Genomic DNA, 18,760 nt, shown 5'->3' with positions numbered 1-18,760 from the left:
CATACACGATTCATGGTGACACTATCCTATAACACTGAGTGAGTCCTGTTTGTTAAGACGTAAATGTCTCATTGCCAAACTTGACTAACAAATAACTGTTAAAAACACTTCCTTCCCTCCCCTCCACCAAATTCTCTTTAATGGCTACCTATTCAATTCCTGACACTTGTTGTGGGGCTTATCAACACCTTTAAAGTGCTACTAATAATCACTGATAACACAATGGATTCAGAGTGCAATCATTTGACATAGTATCCATTTACATTAATTCCCTAATGTGCAGAACCATTGGTCTTAATATAAAAAATTTTTTATGCTGGGCTGTGGAAATCTAGAAGCCATAAAAATTAGAAAAGTTACTGGGCAGTTAGTTGCAATTAAATATTCTTGCATTATAATATATAACGCAAAATACTTACTTGTGAGGATTGTCAGCAAAAAGAGGTACTCTGTATATGAGATCAGTCCTGAAATAAAATAGTACTAAAAATGAAATGGTGAATTTTAAAATCAGCATATTGATCTGAAATATTTGCACTTTTACAATCAAACCTTGTATATTTAAAACATTCAGTTTCATATTAATTGTATATTAAATAATACAACTTATTAGAAATAAATATTTTCTTTTGTCAGTATTTGTTAAACAAAACTTTTGATTCTATTTTCAGTGCTGTGGAGGTGAACTTCTTTCTCGAGCATCTCTGTCATGTGGAAGTCTAATTGTGAGAATTAGGTTTATTTGGTATTAATGAAAGACCTGAACTAAATGTTTGGATTTTCACTGAAAAATTTCAGTGTTTATATGAAAGATGAATAAATTAAATGCGCTTTGTCACATTTAGTACCTGGGAGGAGAACTACTCTACTGTTATTCTGAAGGATCAAAGTATTTCATCCTTTGGCAGCCTTGAAAAGGCGGAGAATAGCTTTCCTTTAATTCTCAAGGGGAATATGGCAACAAGCAAAGCTGCCAAGCTGCTAGATTGCACTGATAGTACAGCTGGGCCCTGTGCCAAAAAGTTTTTTTTTTTTTTTTTTAATAGCAACATGTCCTTTCTACAAGGTGAAAGTGTTTTCCCCCCCCTTTTGAAGGAAAATTCCAGAGTTTTCCTTTGAAACACCGATTTAAATGAAAAGCCTGAACAAAGATGTGACAGTGTCAAATAGCAGCATACAAGCTAAAGACAGAGAATATATAAAGCTGATGGTTAAACAACAGACTCCTACACATCTGCCCTATGATAATGTTTTAAGAAAAACATTTAAAGGGCTTCTTATGAGCAGCTTTTAAAAATACCTTTAACTTGTGAAGTAAATACTGTATAATGTAGAGGCTGTTTAAACAGGCATGTTTAAACTATACTCTATTCAAAGATAAACATAATTTTTATAATTTATATTTAGCTAATTGATAAAGAATCCTCTTAAGCCTCAGTGATAAACAATAAACTTGATTAATCACTATGCTGAGCCAATAACGTTTTTATTTGCTTTGAAATAATTTAACATTTTAAATTTGTCATTTTACACCAACTCCAGAATTTAGAAATATTCATTGACTGAAAGCAGCACTGTCTGGAGAAATGAGCGCAAGGCTGGGACTCAAGAGAGTGAGTTCTAATCCTAATTCTGCCCCTGACACGCTGTGCAGATTTGGCCAAGTCATTTCTCCTTTTCTCTCAGTTTCCCCACCTGTAAAAATGGGGATAAATGATTCTTAGCCATCTACTTAACAGCTGCATTGTGAGGATTAGTAAAGTTATGTCTGTATGGTGCTATGACCATACAAACACTATTTAGATACTAAGTATTACTTATATTTCAAAAACTGTGTTTATAACTTGAATGTACAGTATTGTATTAGTCCTTTAACATAAAAGGCATAAATTATTTGTATTTATTATTTGTACTGTGGTGGTGCCTAGGAGACCTGGTCGTGGACCAGGACCCCATTATGCTAGGCACTGTACAAACACAGAGCAAAAAGTGATGTCCCTACATTGTATAGTGTTGGAGCCCTGCAGAAATGATTTGAAGTTGATCGTTTGTGAAATAGTCTCCAAAATCTAGCTTGTGTGTGATGTCACCATAAAACAAAGCACCCATAGTCAAAACCTAACTAATATTTTACCAGTAAATTTTATCCAGTTGAAAATCCGTGCAACAGCAATTATGAGTCTTCACACATGAGTAATAAATACACATATTGTATCAACAAAAAAACACAGGTAATTCAGCTTTTATATGCCAAACTGTAAACTACATAGCAAGGCAAGTCCAAAGCACACATGTAGTTAACCAAAAAACCCACTGGTGACCTAACAACATTAGTATTCTCTTCAAACTTCAATAAAGCATTTAAGATTCCAAAAGAGTATTTTACACTGGTCTCAAACTTTACTCAGGTGTTGAGTTTAGAACATGGAGATTTGGAAATTTATCAGGTGATTTTTTCTATGGTATAGGATTACCAACTTCTATCCTAGAGCAGGATTATGAACAAAGGTGCACAATGAGACATTTTTTGTCTGCTTAATGCAGAGAGCTAATAGGGAGAATTAGTTAATTAGCAATTGCTCACGGACCTCTGTGGCATGAGAGTTTACCCTTAATTGGCTGAATTTTCAAAAGCCAAGGGTTTGAGTCACCACTGCATTACTGCAGTTTCAAGTTGCTGTAACTCTACAGAAACTAAATGGATGGAGTTATGCTGCTATAAAGGGGAGTGATGCAATGAGGACTCAAACCCCAAATCTTGATATCTGAACCCACAATTTTGTCCATGGAAAAACTTGCAATTTGAGCACAAACAGCAATTGCTTTGCATTCAATCACATGGCTGGGCACCAAATGCAAACAAGTGTTGTCACAAATATACAGACCCAAATTACTATGGAATTTTAAAAAACAACTATTAAAACAACCAACTAAAACGATCAAAAGCCCCATGGCTGAACCTTATTTTATGTTAATCAATTTAAATTATTCATGAAAGGCTGAGAGAATGGGAGAACTCTCCTATTTGGTTTTAATTTATCATTATATATTCTTCTTGTTTAGACAGACCTTTGCCTCCCCAATCTATTTAATTTAATTACCCAATTTGTAATTGCCCATGACATCTTCCATTCTCTTAAATACTGTGTTGAAGAGATTTAAGCTCATACCTACAAATAATAATAATAATAATAATAACTGGAGATATACCAATCTCCTAGAACTGGAAGGGACCTTGAAAGGTCATTGAGTCCAGCCCCCGGCCTTCACTAGCAGAACCAAGTACTGATTTTTGCCCCAGATCCCTAAGTGGCCCCCTCATGGACTGAACTCACAACGCTGGGTTTAGAAGGCCAATGCTCAAACCACTGAGCTATACCTCCCCCTAGTTCTTTGAAATGTAACTCATATTCCTATACTATACTGAGTAACAGGGCTTACGACAATGCTACCGGCAGATACTGAAATCAGTTCTTTTTCTCACAGCTCCAATAAAAGTACCCATTTTTTCCTCCATCCATTGAGAGTTTCTTTCCCCAAAGATAATATCTATGCAGGGATCCTAATTCCAGGGTCCTTATTTTGTTGTCTTGCCTCCACTCAGAGGGTGTGATAGCTATAGGCATCCGTGTAGGGCAGCAGCTGCCTAGACGCAGCAGATTTCTGGAAGAAGCAGTGCCACAGACCAGACTAAGTGATGTGAACTACAGAACACTCTAATCTGTACTGCTTTAACTGCCTCATGTAGACCTTGCTGGTGTGAAATAAAAAGTATTTAGTGTATACTGATATAGTCCTGTACATCAATGCAAACTAGGTGCTTTTAATTTGCACCAGCAGGATCTACACGGAGCAGTTGTAGTACTCTGCAATTTATACCCTGGTAGACTGGTCTGCGGCACCACTTCTCTGAGAAACCTGCAGATCCTAAGCAGCAGTTGCCTAGTTTGCCTATAGCTACAGTGGCTCTTAGGGGGGAGTACGGGGCAGCCCCAGTGTAGATCTTGCTGGTGCAAGTGGGTAATGGAGGCTTGCATCTCAGGCTGAAGAAAGGTGGGAGTTGACATCTCATGCTAAATGAGCTGAAAGGCAGGGCGGGGATAAGCCACGAAGAGCCTTCAAAGTGAAGAAAAATAGCTTATGTTTGATTGAAATGGAGGAGGAGGAGGAACCAGTAAAGAGAAACTCATAGACTCAGACTCTAGGATTGGAAGGAACCTCGAGAGGTCATCGAGTCCAGTCCCCTGCCCTCACTGCAGGACCAAATACTGTCTAGACCATCCCTGATAGACATTTATCTAACCTACTCTTAAATGTCTCCAGAGATGGAAATTCCACAACCTCCCTAGGCAATTTATTCCAGTGTTTAACTACCCTGACAGTTAGGAACTTTTTCCTAATGTCCAACCTAAATCTCCCTTGCTGCAGTTTAAGCCTATTGCTTCTTGTTCTATCATTAGAGGCTAAGATGAACAAGTTTTCTCCCTCCTCCTGATGACACCCTTTTAGATACCTGAAAACTGCTATCATGTCCCCTCTCAGTCTTCTCATTTCCAAACTAAATAAACCCAGTTCTTTCAGCCTTCCTTCACAGGTCATGTTCTCAAGGAAACAAAGGAAGAGGTGACATGGTCAAAGCACTGAGCTAGGCAAATGATCTTTGCAGCAGCATTTTGAATAGATATAGGCAGGGCAAACTTTCATTTGTCAAGGTGAGGGAAAAAGGATGTTGTAGTAATCCAGATACCAGATGAGGAGAGCCTGGACTAGAGTTTTAGCTGTATGGGTGGATAAAAGGGTCAGATCTTAGAGGTTATGCAGAAAGAATTGGTTAGGCTCAGCCTCAGCCTGAATTATGTGAGGATCTATAAGAGAGGGCTGAGACAAAGATGATACCCAAGTTATGGACCTAAGTGACAGGGGATAGTGGTGTTGTTCACTAGTGAATGAGAATGAAGGAGGGAGGAATTACAAGGGAGAGAAGATTAAGAGTTCTGCTTTTGCCATGTGACTCTGTGAGCAGTCAGCATAGTAAAATAGGTAAAAAAAGATAAAAATAGCAAAAAGGTGTAAAATATTTCTGATTGTTTTTCCACACCAACCTCAGTGACTTTAAACAAAGCCATTATATATTTGATATTCTGTCTATGACTGATTATACTGAAGTCAACATATATCTGGCTGACTCGAAGCAAATTTTTACCATGGAATCATTTCCATGAGAATTCATCTCACAATACTATTACTTCACTTTTATTACTTTTATACAGATTTGACCACTTTACCTGATGCACAAACTGAACTGAGTTCTTCTTTGTGAAACTTTTTATTCTGAAGAGATCATTGACATTTATTCATTTTCAAGTTTACATTTAATAGGTGCAGTAGACAAGGTTTTTTAAAAACCATTTGTAAATACTATTGGCATATATGAGACTCCCATCAGAATTAAAGGATAAATGCTGCACACTTTACTTAATGCTTATGCCTCAGCCAATTGCAACCAGATTCCTTTATTTTGGATTAGCAAGCATGTTGTATTTTCCTGGTATTAAAAAAAACAAAAAAACAAAAAAACCTCCACTGTCAAACTGCTAAGATTATAAAATAATAAGTGTTGCTAATAAATAAAATATTCTTAGTAAAATATAAACAAATATATCCACAAGAACGTGAAGTTAATTTTAAAACTGTCCACTAGAAGGCAGAATCTCCTAGCTTTCTATTCTGCAATCTGAACCAATGACAGTATTACTGAATATTTCAGTACCAAAGTATGTTACCTTTATCGCCAAGGTCTCTAAAAAAGGTTTGTCCTGGCTTAGCCTTCGTAACATTTACCAGTGAAGCCTCTACATCCTTTAAACACATAAATAAAAAAAAATATATCAGTTGTGAAATACAATTTTAGTAACAGAAGGAATGAGAGTTCCTTCTGAGAACAGAACATTTTGCTTACCTTTTTTGTCAGTTTCTTGGCCAATGCTGTACCTGTAATAATAATAAAAAAAATCATCATTCAGTAACAAACTCTAACTTGAAACTTTGATCTGTAGCATTTCTTCAGCTTTTTATGAGAAAAAGGTAAGTAATATGAAACAGAATATTTTGCAGCCAGCAGTTTGTTTCTAATTCCCGCAATGATCAGGTAAGGACAATGCTCAAAAATATTCTTGCAACGTGGATGAAACCACAAACTGCTTCAGGTATTTATTACTAGCTTAGCAGTGTGCTTTTGCGTACACTGTGCTATAGATCCTGAAACTATTCAGACACATATATGCACATAATATATGTTGAAACAGAGTCAAGCACTCAAAAGTTAGGAAATGCGAGAACTAAAAGTTCTTTTAATGTAGTTTTAAAAATCCAATGTCTTAAGTTTTTAAAAAAAGCAAACTGCAAAAACAAATTTCATTATATGGAATCATACTGATGCCCACAGGTCATTCGCATGGCCCCCATTCCTACATCTTGACCTGAGTAACTGGTAGCAGTATTAGGCTGCTCTTCTCTGTGTGAACCAGCCACTACAGGGGGATGACACACATATTTAGCCAGTAGAAAGCAGTGATAGGCTTGACAGCTGTGAAACAGAGATGCAGGTGTAGGAATCCTGGGTTCAGTTCTAGCTTCTGGAGGGAAGTGTGTTCTAGTGATTTAGATAAGAACATAAGAATGGCTGTACCGGGTCAAACCAAAGGTCCATCGAGCCCAGTATATGTCTACCAACAGTGGCCAATGCCAGGTGTCCCAGAAGGAGTGAAACTAACAGGCAATGATCAAGTGATCTCTCTTCTGACATCCATCTCCATCCTCTGACAAACAGAGGCTAGGAACACCATTCCTTACCCATCCCGGCTAACAGCCATTAATGGACTTAACCCACTGTGAATTTATCCAGTTCTCTTTTAAACACTGTTATAGTCTTAGCCTTCACAACCTCCTCAGGTAAGGAGTTCCACAAGTTGACTGTGCGCTGTGTGAAATAATTAACTGGAGGTATACCTAATCTCCTAGAACTGGAAGGGACCTTGAAAGGTCATTGAGTCCAGCCCCCTGCCTTCACTAGCAGGACTAAGTACTGATTTTTGCCCCAGATCCCTAAGTGGTCCCCTCAAGGATTGAACTCACGGCCCTGGGTTTAGCAGGCCAATGCTCACACCACTGAGCTATCCCTCACCCCCATCCTTGTTGTCTGAAACAGCAGAACCATTTTTGCTGAAAAACTTTCCTAGAAAATTCAGCAAATACACGCTATAGAACATTTTAAAGTTATAAACTACTGAAATTCTAGTATTTTTTATAGAAAGAGTTGGGGGTCCTCAGCTATAGGTGTTGCTACTCAGCCCACCTTATTTATTTATACATATGAATATCCGTGTATGTATGAATGTATTATACACAGAATTAGAAGGTTGGTGAGAGAATATCTTTTATTGGACCAACTTCTGTTGGTAAGAGAGAGAAGCTTTCGAGCTTACACAGAGCTCTTCTTCAGGTCTAGGAAAGTTACTCTGAGCATCACAGCTAAATACAAGGGTGGAACAGATTGTTTAGCATAATACATATTTCAAGTGACCAGTCAAGGTGAAGTAGCCTGTTAACACTCTTCCAGTCATAGAGGGGAAAGAAAGGAAGAGAGGAAAAAAGACAGTTTGGGGGTAGTGGTTAGTGGGTTACAGATTGTTGTTAAGCCATAAATCCAGTATCTTTATTCAGTCCAGAATTTTTAGTGTCTAGCAAAGTTATGAATCTAAGCTTCCAGGTTCATCTTTGGAAGTTGTTGCACAGATTCCCTTGAGAATGAGAACTGAAAGATCATATATGGAGTGATCATTTTGTGAAAAGTGTTTGCCCACGGGTGTTTCTGTCTTTCATCAATTTCCTGCGAGTTCATTTGAGAACATAGTGATTGTCAGGTTTCACACATACAGTTGTTATTCGGGCATTTAGTGCACTGGATGAAGTACACCATAGGTTGTGATAGGCATGCATAGGACCCATGGATCTTGAATGTTGTGTTGTGTGAGGAGGTGTTGATTATAGTAGTGGAGGTATTTTTACAGCAGAGGTAGTCTATTTTTTTGCCAAAATCCAAATTTCTTGGCAAAGGTAAAGTCAAGGTCCAGACTCCAGAGAAAATAATAAAAAATAACAGAAAGTAAATAAAAAGATTTCGGGGTCCATTCAAAAGCATCTGGTCATCTGAATTTGGCCCATGGTCTGCCTATTGACTACCCCGGTCTACAGGCTTTACATGTGTTGTTCTGGCAGGGTCTGGTAATGGCTTTCAGTTTGTGTCCCCTAGTCTGTGGGGAGCCTGCTTCTGATGATGAAGTTGGAGTGACTGGGGTAGTAGTATTTGAAGGCCAGAAGAGGTGTTTCAGGACAGATTTCTTTCAGATGCGGTCCCCATCGAGTATGGGTTGTATTTAGTTGATGATACATTATGTGGGCTGCAGTGTGTGGCGGTAAGTGACAGTAAGGGGGTGTTATCAAAGAGGCTTTTATTTCTATATTGAAGCAGGTTCTCTCAGCTATTTGGATGTCCTGTTCCATGATGCAATCTACTTCTCTGGTGGTGTGTCCCAGTTTGGTCAAGGGTGTTTTTGAGTGTATTAAGGTATATATCCTGGACTTTCTCCTCAGAGTACATTCTGTGGTAACTGAGTGCTTGGCTGAAGATAACAAAATTCTTGGTGTGTTTGGGGTGATTACTGGATCTGTGAAGATAGGTGTGGTGATCTGTGGGCTTCTTGTATACAGTTGTCTGCAGGGTTCCATTGCTGAAGATGATATCCAGGAAGTTGATGCTACTGTGGGAGTGCTCTAGAGAGAGTTTAATGGATGGGTGGTGGCTGTTGAAGTTGAGATGGAAATCTATGTGGGAGTTTAGATCTGTCCAGAATATGAAAATATCATCAATGTACCTCAGGTATATCACTGGTTTTGTGGTGCATCTGTCCAGAAAGTCTTCCTTAAAGTGGCCCCAAAGAGTTTGGCATACTGAGGAGCCATCCTAGTACCCCCGGCTGTTTGGACAAAGTGTTTGTTGTTGAATGTAAAATTGTTATGGGTGAGGAAGAAATAGAAGTTTGGTGATCTGTTTGGTGTGGATATCTGAGAGTTGTCCATTGTCTTGTATATATGTATTTGAGGCAGACAGCAATGCAGTCATTGGGAAAGATGTTGGTGTATGGGGAGGTGACATGCATGATGGCAAGGATAGTGTTCTGAGGGAGGTTGTATTATATACATACACCCCCAGGCCTTGTATCTTGAAGGATGCCAAAAATTAAGTATTTGAGCTGAAAGATGTTTAACATGGCTAAAATAATGATATTAGTATATTACTACATGAATTCTATTTATATCCAGCACTGACATTCAGCCATCTTTTGGGCAGGATGTGACAGGTGTTAACACAGCACTGCAATATTTCAGTACATTTTTGGGCAGAAAGTGAGGAAGATTATTGTATCCAGCAGGGGGTAAGTGGAACTTACTTAATTAGAATGTGTCCAAGACACTGGTTTAAAGCCCCCAGCTCTTGTAGAATATGCCTTTGGATCCTATAAAGCTGAGGTCCAAACCACTTGGTTATTAATTTCCTCAGAAAGCATCTCCAACAGCACAAGGCCCTCTAACATGGGACTAAATATCAGTGCAGCAGCTGCAGTGGTGCTTGGGGACCATGAACCTGCAGGATAGAATGAGGCAGGTTGTAAGTCTTCCCTTTCACTTCTCTGATTGACCTGCAGGAGTAGACAATGGAAAGCAGCTGAAGCAGTTGGGCAGCTGGTGGGCAGACCAGAAGATCTGGAGAAATAGGCAAAGCAACCACACCACCACTTTCACTGCAAGAAGCTCTTAGGAAACCACCAACATCTGTTTTAAAGCCAGTCATCTGCTCATGTGTCTGGTTAATGGCATTCTCCCCACTCCCATGGTGGCCCAGGGAACAGTTAGCCACAGGAGTACCACATGTCAGAAGGCAGCCACCCACTCAGAGGAATACAAGCAGCAAGCTCTTGCCAACTTCCAAAATAAATGTACAGAAATCAAGAGGCTCAAGAAGGAGAGAGGTAGAGCACTGCAGAGTGGAGTAGGAAAATGAGCAAAGCCACTAGGGGGTGTGGGGTGTGTGTGTGCGCGCGCACGCACCCTTGGAAGCTTCACTTGCCGGTACTATCAAGAATATAACCAGGAGATGGGCAGTTGGCTAATGGTTGGAGCTATGGGGTTTGCCAAGCCTGGAGGTTAGGCCACAGCTGAGTTGGAGTCAAGAATGAGGGCCATGGGACATATGGGGGTGGTAGTCGAGAGCAGAGCTAAGGGTCACAAAAGAAAGTTACCTTTTTCATAACTGGTGTTCTTCGAGATGTGTTGCTCATGTCTATTCCATATTAGGTGTGTGTGCTTGCCACATGCATTAGTATTGCAAGTTTTTCTCTCAGCAGTATCAGTAGGGGACTGGCTCGGGCGCCCTCTGGAGTGGTGCCTGAATGGCGTAGTCTGAGGGGTGCTGCTGGCTGCTCCCACCCTCAGTTCCTTCTTGCCAGAAACTCTGACAGTGGGGAAGGACGACGGGTTGTGGAATGGACATGAGCAACACATCTCGAAGAACACCAGTTACAGAAAAGGTTACTGTCTTTTCTTCTTTGAGTGCTTGCTCATGTCCATTCCATATTAGGTGACTCCAAAGCAGTATCCCTGGAGGTGGGTATGAGTTCATGGACATGTAGACTGCAATACAGCATCTGGCCTGCTGAGTGATAGCATAATGATCCGTGAACGTGTGAACAGAGGCCCATGCTGCGACTCTACAGATGTCCTGCACAGGGATGTGCACCAGAAAGGCCACTGAAGATGCCTGAGCTCTAGTCGAGTGGTACTAACATCATTTTTTTTCATTTATCAGGAGGCCCAGGGAGCAGCACATGGTTCCCATGACCAGCCAGTCGTCGAGGTACAGGACCGGATCTGGATACCCTGTCGCTTGAGGCAAGCAGCTACCACGACATGCACTTGGGTAAACCCCTGTCGGTTCCTACATGGAGATGCTGCCAGGTGGCTTTGGACGGTACCTCATCTGCAGGCACCGTACCTGACTTCCCATTGGCCATGGTTCCCAGCCAATGGGAGCTGCAGGGGCAGCATGTGGAGTGGAGCTCCCTTACTGCCCTATCCATAGGAGTCGATGGGGGCACAAGCCAAGCCGAACAGGAGGACCGCAAACTGGTAGTGGTGGGGCCCCTCACCGTAAATCGGAGGAAGCGTCTGTGTCCTTGAAAGATCACTGTGTGGAAGTATGCGTTCTTCAAGTCACGGGTGGCATACCAGTCTCCTGGATCCAGGAAGGGGATAACAGAAGCCAGGGAAACCATATGGAACTTTTACTTCTTTAGGTGCTTGTTGAGCTCTTGCAGGTGCAGGATTGGCTACAGACTGCCCTTAGTATTTGGAATTAAAAAGTATTGGGAGTAGAACTCCTTGTTCCTGTACTCGAGAGGAACTTCCACCACCTCCAGCTGTAGTAACCCCTTTACTTCCTGCATGAGGGGACTCTCATGAGAGGGGTCCCTGAAGAGGGACGGGGAAGGTGGGTGGGAAGAGGGCATAGAAAGGAGCTGGAGGGTATAACCCTGTTCGATTGTGCTGGGGATCCAACGGTCCGAAGTTACAGCAGTCAAAGCAGGGAGGAAAAGGGAAAGGCGGTTGCAGAACAATGGGAAAGATGGATCCAGGAAATAGTCTGGTAGGTCGCCCTCAAGCACACCCTCAAAACGATTGTTTGGCCCCTTGCTTGGTATGGGTTGAGCCCAACTGGGAGGAGGGGGGAGGCAGGTGATTTGGACTGCACTTAAAGCCTTTGGCTCATTTATGGGGCTGGTCTTGCCGAGGGTGGCTCCTGTGACCCTGAGGTTGCTGCGGTTTGAACTTCTTATGTGCTAGGGCTGGGATGTAGAGATCCAGGGTTTTCAGGGTGGTGCAGGAGTCCTTGAGACCATGCAACTTGCTGTTTGCGCTGCAAACAGGGCTCGGTCATCGAAGGGCAAGTCCTGCATTGACTGCTGGGCCTCAGTGGACAACCCAGAGAGAAGCAGCCAGGAGGCTCACCGCATGGAGACAATGGAAGTCATGGTGTGGACAACAACATTAGCGGTGTCAGACACTGCCTGGAGGGACGCCTGGGCTGCGCTCATACCCTCATCAAGGATTGCTCGGAACTCCATCTTGGAAGCCTCAGGGAGAAACCCTTTGAACTTGGTCATGGCTTGCCACATACTGAAGTCATGTTGGCCAAGGAGGGCTTTATTTTTGGGGGTGGCCCCGGGTTGCCCTTACCTCTCCTTGTGGTTAACCGCCTCAACCACAAGGGAATTGGGGGCTGGGTGGGAGTACAAGTACCCATGCCCCTTGGTTGGCACAAAGTACTTGCATTCGGCCCTCTTAGAGATAGGGGCCAGGGAAGAGGGGGTCTGCCACAGGGCATTAGTGATTTTGAAAACCCCTTCACAGAGGGGTAGAGCCACCCTGGCAAGGGCTGAGGAGAAAAAGACGTCAAACTGAGTCTCTGATGGCTCTTCCAATTCCTCTGCCCGAAGCCTCAGGTTGGAAGCGACCCTCTTCAAAAGTTCCTGGTGTGCTTTGGCATTATCCTGAGGAACTGGGTGAGAGGGCCCCATGATAGCATCATCTGGCAATGAAGAGGATGATGCCGGTGTGGCAGGAACCGCCACTGCCATTGGTGGTTCAGCAGCTTGCTCCCCTGGGTCCTCCTGGCCTGAGGGAGTCTTACCCCCCAAAGCCTCGAGAACCAGAGGGGGATTGGATACCAAGGCTGCTGGCCTTTCCGAGGGTCCCGACACTGACTGAGGAGCCTGGGAAGGTTGGGTGAAGTGTTGCACAGGTTCCAAGGTGCCAGCCACTGCGCTTGGGGCCATGGGACAGCTTTTGGTGCTGATGATGTAGGGGACACTGCAGGTACTGGGGCTTGTCCTGCAGTCAGGGAACCTTACTCTGTGAGTTATAAGTGGAGCAGTTGGTACCAGATAACCAGGGTAATGTGGAGTGGTGGCTCTTGTCTGACCAGTGCTGGTCGCTGTGTCCCAAACTTGACTGGTCCAAGTGAGTCGGGGCTTGGGGACCGATGACATTCAGCGGATCTGCGTTAGACACCTGGCAAGCCAAGCCTCATGCTACTCGACTGGTACCGGGACACTGAATGGGACCAGGAACTACTACGGGCTGGTTACCAGGAGATCTTCGTGAGTAGGGCGACCTACTTCTTGGAGATGGGCGATGACAGTCCAGCAATCGGCGGTCTCTGGTCCCTCATCGGTCCTGTGATTGATACCAGGCCCTTGGAGACAGTTGGAGCCTGCCCCAGAGTTCCTGCTGGGTGGCATGCGCCTCAGAGGGTCTGCACCAATCTACCAGCGAAGTACACCTTGAGTCCCTCGATCAGTGCCATCTGTGTGGACCGAATAGGGCTCCGCTGAGCCTGCCTCTCTAGTCCTGAGGCATGATGGCTTCAGGTGGGCAAGCAATGGCGGGACGTCCCTCTGGATAGGGAATAGTGCCGCTGAAGCGGGGACACACGCACAGGTCCCAATATAGGTTTTTCCCGAGACCGGGGTACCGCTGGAGCCTGTGTGGGTGGCACCGGGAGTGTCAGGATTTCCTGAAAAAGCAGCAAAGAATCCTGTGGCACCTTATAGACTAACAGACATTTTGGAGCATGAGCTTTCGTGGGTGAATACCCACTTCCTCAGATGCACGTGGTGGAAATTTCCAGGGGCAGGTACATATATGCAGGCAAGCTAGAGATAATGAGGTAGTTCAATCAGGGAGGATGAGGCCCTGTTCTAGCAGTTGAGGTGTGAAAACCAAGGGAGGAGAAACTGGTTTTGTAATTGGCAAGCCATTCACAGTCTTTGTTTAATTCTGAGCTGATGGTGTCAAATTTGCAGATGAACTGAAGCTCAGCAGTTTCTCTTTGAAGTCTGGTCCTGAAGTTTTTTTTGCTGCAGGATGGCCACCTTAAGGTCTGCTATAGTGTGGCCAGGGAGGTTGAAGTGTTCTCCTACAGGTTTCTGTATATTGCCATTCCTAATATCTGATTTGTGTCCGTTTATCCTTTTCTGTAGCAACTGTCCAGTTTGGTCGATGTACATAGAGGGGCATTGCTGGCATATGATGGCGTATATTACATTGGTGGACGTGCAGATGAATGAACCGGTGATGGTGTGGCTGATCTGGTTAGGTCCTGTGATGGTGTTGCTGGTGTAGATATGTGGGCAGAGTTGGCATCGAGGTTTGTTGCATGGATTGGTTCCTGAGCTAGAGTTACTATGGTGCGGTGTGCAGTTACTGGTGAGAATATGTTTCAGGTTGGCAGGGTGCCTGTGGGCGAGGACTGGCCTGCCACCCATGGCCTGTGAAAGTGTGGGATCATTGTCCAGGATGTGTTGTAGATCCCTGATGATGCGTTGGAGAGATTTTAGCTGGGGACTGTATGGCCAGTGGAATCCTGTTGGTTTCTTTCTTGGGTTTGTCTTGCAGTAGGAGGCTTCTGGGTACACGTCTGGCTCTGTTGATCTGTTTCCTTATTTCCTCGTGCGGGTATTGTAGTTTTGAGAATGCTTGGTGGAGATTTTGTAGGTGTTGGTCTCTGTCCGAGGGGTTAGAGCAGATGCAGTTGTACCTCAGTGCTTGGCTGTAGACAGTGGATCGTGTGATGTGTCCGGGATGGAAGCTGGAGGCATGAAGGTAGGCATAGCAGTCGGTAGGTTTTCGATATAGTGTGGTGGTAATGTGACCATCACGTATTTGCACTGTGGTGTCTAGGAAGTGGACCTCCCGTGTAGATTGGTCCAGGCTGAGGTTAATAGTGGGGTGGAAGCTGTTGAAATCATGGTGGAATTTTTCCAGAGACTCCTTCCCATGGGTCCATATGATGAAGATGTCATCAATGTAGTGTAGGCAGAGAAGGGGCGTGAGTGGACGAGAGCTGAGGAAGCGTTGTTCCAGGTCGACCATAAAAATATTGGCATATTGTGGGGCCATGCGGGTGCCCATAGCGGTGCCACTGATCTGGAGATATAGATTGTCATCAAATTGGAAATAGTTGTGTGTGAGGATAAAGGCACAGAGCTCAGCAGCCAGTTGTGCTGTGGCATCATCAGGGATACTGTTCCTGACAGCTTGTATTCCATCTGTGTGTGGGATGTTTGTGTAGAGAGCCTCTACATCCATGGTGGCTAGGACGGTGTTTTCTGGAAGGTCACCAATGCATTGTAGTTTCCTCAGGAAATCAGTGGTGTCACGGAGATAGCTGGGAGTGCTGGTGGCATAGGGTCTGAGTAGAGAGTCCACATATCCAGACAGTCCTTCAGTGAGAGTGCCAATGCCCGAGATGATGGGGCATCCAGGATTTCCGGGTTTGTGGATCTTGGGTAGTAGATTGTTGATCTTGGGTAGTAGGATTTCCTGAGCTGCCTGAAGGGCTTCAGGTGTCGATGGCACCTGAAGCTGGCCAGGGCCTGCACTGCTATCTGGAGTGCAAGCGAAGGATGGGATGGGATGGGATGCACTGCTTGACTTGAACTGGGGTCCGACTTCCCAAACAGGGAGTATTGAGCTGCCCCCAGCATGGGTCTTGGCTTGCCCCCAGCCCTCTCCTTTTCCTTGTGGGAGGTAGGAGATCTTCCCCTCAGTCTTTTTCGGCTTCTTGACCAGAGCCGTGGAGGGTACCGGTGCCCACTTGTGGATGAATCAATCATAGAATATAAGGGTTGAAAGGGACCTCAGGAGGTCATCTAGTCCAACCCCCTGCTCAAAGCAGGACCAATCCCAAACTAAATCCTAGCCAGGGCTTTGTCAAGCCTGACCTTAAAAACCTCTTAGGATGGAGATTCCACCACTTCCCTAGGTAATCCATTCCAGTGCTTCACCACCCTCCTAGTGAAATAGTTTTTCCTAATATCTAACCTAGACCCCCCCCACTGCAACTTGAGACCATTGCTTCTTGTTCTGTCATCTGCCACCACTGAGAACAGCCTAGCTCCATCCTCTTTGGAAACCCCCATCAGGTAGTTGAAGCCTGCTATCAAATCCCCCCTCACTCTTCTCTTCTACAAACTAAATAAGCCCAGTTCCTCTCCTCCTTGTAAGTCATGTGCCTCAGCCCCCTAATCATTTTCGTTGCCCTCCGCTGGACTCTCTCCAATTTGCCCATATCCTTTCTGTAGTAGGGGGCCCAAAACTTGATGCAGTACTCCAGATTTGGCCTCACTCATGTCAAATCACTTCTCTCGATCTGCTGGCAAAGTTCCTACTAACGCAGCCCAATATGCCATTACCCTTCTTAGCAACAAGGGCACATTGTTGACTCATATCCAGCTTCTCATCCACTGTAATCCCCAGGTACTTTTCTGCAGAACTGCTGCTTAGCCAGTCAGTCCCCAGCCTGCAGCAGGGGATGGGATTCTTCCGTCCAAAGTTCAGGACTCTGCCCATGTCCTTGTTGAACCTTATCAGATTTCTTTTGGTCTAATCCTCCAAGTTTTTCCTAATATCCAACCGAAACCTCCCTCACTACAACTGGAGACCATTACTCCTTGTTCTGTCATCTGCCACCACTGAGAACAGCCGAGCTCCATCCTCTTTGGAACTCCCTTTCAGGTAGTGCTGGTGGAGTACTGCACATGGAGGCCACAGTGCTCGGTGTGGAGTCGGACCACTGCTCCAGTGCTGAAGTGAGTGTCGACTTCATTAGGAGAGCCTTTAGACGGATATCGTGCTCCTTCTTTCTCCAAGGTTTGAAGGACTTGCAGATACGGCACTTATGTGCCCCTCGCCTAAACACCTTAGACAGCTGGTATGTGGATTGCTGACAGGCATAGGCTGTTTGCAGTGATCGCAGGGCTTAAAGCCTGGAGACTGGGGCATACCCCATCCCCCAACTGAGTCCCGTTTGGGACTAGAACTTCAAGAACTACTACTAAGGGTAACTAATTCAACTACTAACAATATACAACTATATTACAGGTTTTTCAAAGTTCTCAAGAATAGAGAACAAAACAACGCTAACCAAAGCAGCAGACTTTCCAGCACTGTCACTGGCGGCAAGAAGGAACTGAGGGTCGGGAGAGCCAGCAGCGTCCCTCATACCGTGCCATGCGGGCACCATTCCAGAGGGCACCAGGGCTGGTCCTCTACGGATACTGCTGAGGGGAAAAACTTCCGGCATTGGTGCATGTGGCAAACACACATATCTAATATGGAATGGACATGAGTAAGTACTCGAAGAAGAACCAAGGATCAGAACCTGAATACTAGAGCCAATGGATGAGCCGGAGATTTGGTCAAGAAGTGGAGACAGAGATGTCAAAGATGGAGAAGGGTTAGTTCTAAAGGGGCACAAGAGCAGGTGGGGCAGGAGCAAGTGCAGCTGCAGGTTGGGAATATGTTGAGCAGCCAATGAGCTCTTGCTGTTGCTGGGTTAAATAGTAGTTAGTTCTGCCCCTTCACCAGTCAGGAAGTGAAGTCAGTTAGGCAGCCCCTGTTAGGATCAGCTGCATTCAGTGTGTTGCTAGGAGACTGCCCCTACTGCAGCTGGCTCCCTGACAGGCACAGAGCTGACCTCACAGTGCTTAGCTCAGCAACTTTGTCACAGGTGATGCTCTAATGCTGTTACAGGAACCATTTGGTGAAAACTGTTCAAATATGCTGATTTAGTGTTCTAATTACAATGATAAACCTTGCTAGATATGATTAGTAAGGATCCCCACTATAAAGTCCATAATACAATAGGGCACCTTAAATCATGGAAATTCGAAGCTGAGGATCAGGTAACAGTTTATGTATTTTATCCTTTGAAGAAAAAGTATGTATTCAGGTGATGCTTGTTTCCAGTAGATTTTTTTCATCTGAATGGACAGCAGAAAAGCTGGGTAGGCAAGCAGACTGATGAACTTGTCTACTAAGAAAGGAGAGCCAAACTGGACATGTGAGCAGAATGGCCAGGGAAGAAGAGTGACATCAACTGGGGTTGGGGGAGAGAAACTGAGCAGCCAAACCGGGAAGAAAGATATGAATTGTGAAGGGTAAGAAAGAGAAGAGAACATGAAGTAAAGAGAAAGACAGTAGGAGAGGGGAGGTTGAGAAGCAAATCAAAACATTTTACCATTATTCTTAGTACAGAAAATGTTGCAAATACTGGGTGTAGTAATGCTGATTTCTTTGGTTTAATGGCACCCACTATAAAAAGGTTTTAAAAAATCTATATTGTTACAATTTATTCAAATTAATGTGTGTACTTATTCATAGATAGTAAGCAAAAATTCATGGAAAGTAGAACCTTGTTGAACAGAAATTTCAAACTATGCAGCATTATTAGTTTGTATATGGTCATGTGATTAGTGTGGTTTATTACAATAGAAATTTTAGGGTCCTTTTAACAACAAACTGCATACAGGAGTCTTATACAATATTTTAAAAAAATGTGAAAAGATTTGAATCCAGTTATACTTTGAATACAGTAGCCACACACATCATTTGGAAAACAAGCTTAAACCAATGACTAAATTTTACACAGAGAAATACTGTAATTACTATTGTAGTTTTCATAATATTTCTTACACAACAGTTTAGCCCTTAGTGCTTCTCATTGTCATTGATTCAGTTTCTTGCAAGGAGCTCCTTTTGGAACTCTAACAAGGTCAGCGTTGTTAATATCATGCACTGGCCC

The 18,760-nt window shown here is 43.9% G+C and overlaps 1 protein-coding gene across 4 annotated transcripts in view; it reads right to left on the bottom strand.

Moving 5' to 3' along the window:
• The window catches only part of MICU2 (mitochondrial calcium uptake 2), a 266,388-nt gene that overhangs the window by 68,679 nt on the left and 178,949 nt on the right, over nt 1–18,760 (bottom strand). For all 4 annotated transcript variants that reach the window (XM_050937276.1, XM_050937277.1, XM_050937278.1 and 1 more), the window contains 3 exons: nt 5,960–5,991; nt 5,784–5,859; nt 420–467 (listed from right to left, as the gene is read on the bottom strand). In XM_050937276.1, coding sequence (XP_050793233.1) covers nt 420–467; nt 5,784–5,859; nt 5,960–5,991 — 156 coding nt within the window. The remainder of the gene's footprint in view (nt 1–419; nt 468–5,783; nt 5,860–5,959; nt 5,992–18,760) is intronic.

The sequence above is a fragment of the Gopherus flavomarginatus genome, chromosome 1, assembly GCF_025201925.1.
Source record: "Gopherus flavomarginatus isolate rGopFla2 chromosome 1, rGopFla2.mat.asm, whole genome shotgun sequence".
NCBI classification, from domain to species: Eukaryota; Metazoa; Chordata; order Testudines; family Testudinidae; genus Gopherus; species Gopherus flavomarginatus.
This window is presented reverse-complemented; position numbering and strand designations above follow the sequence as displayed.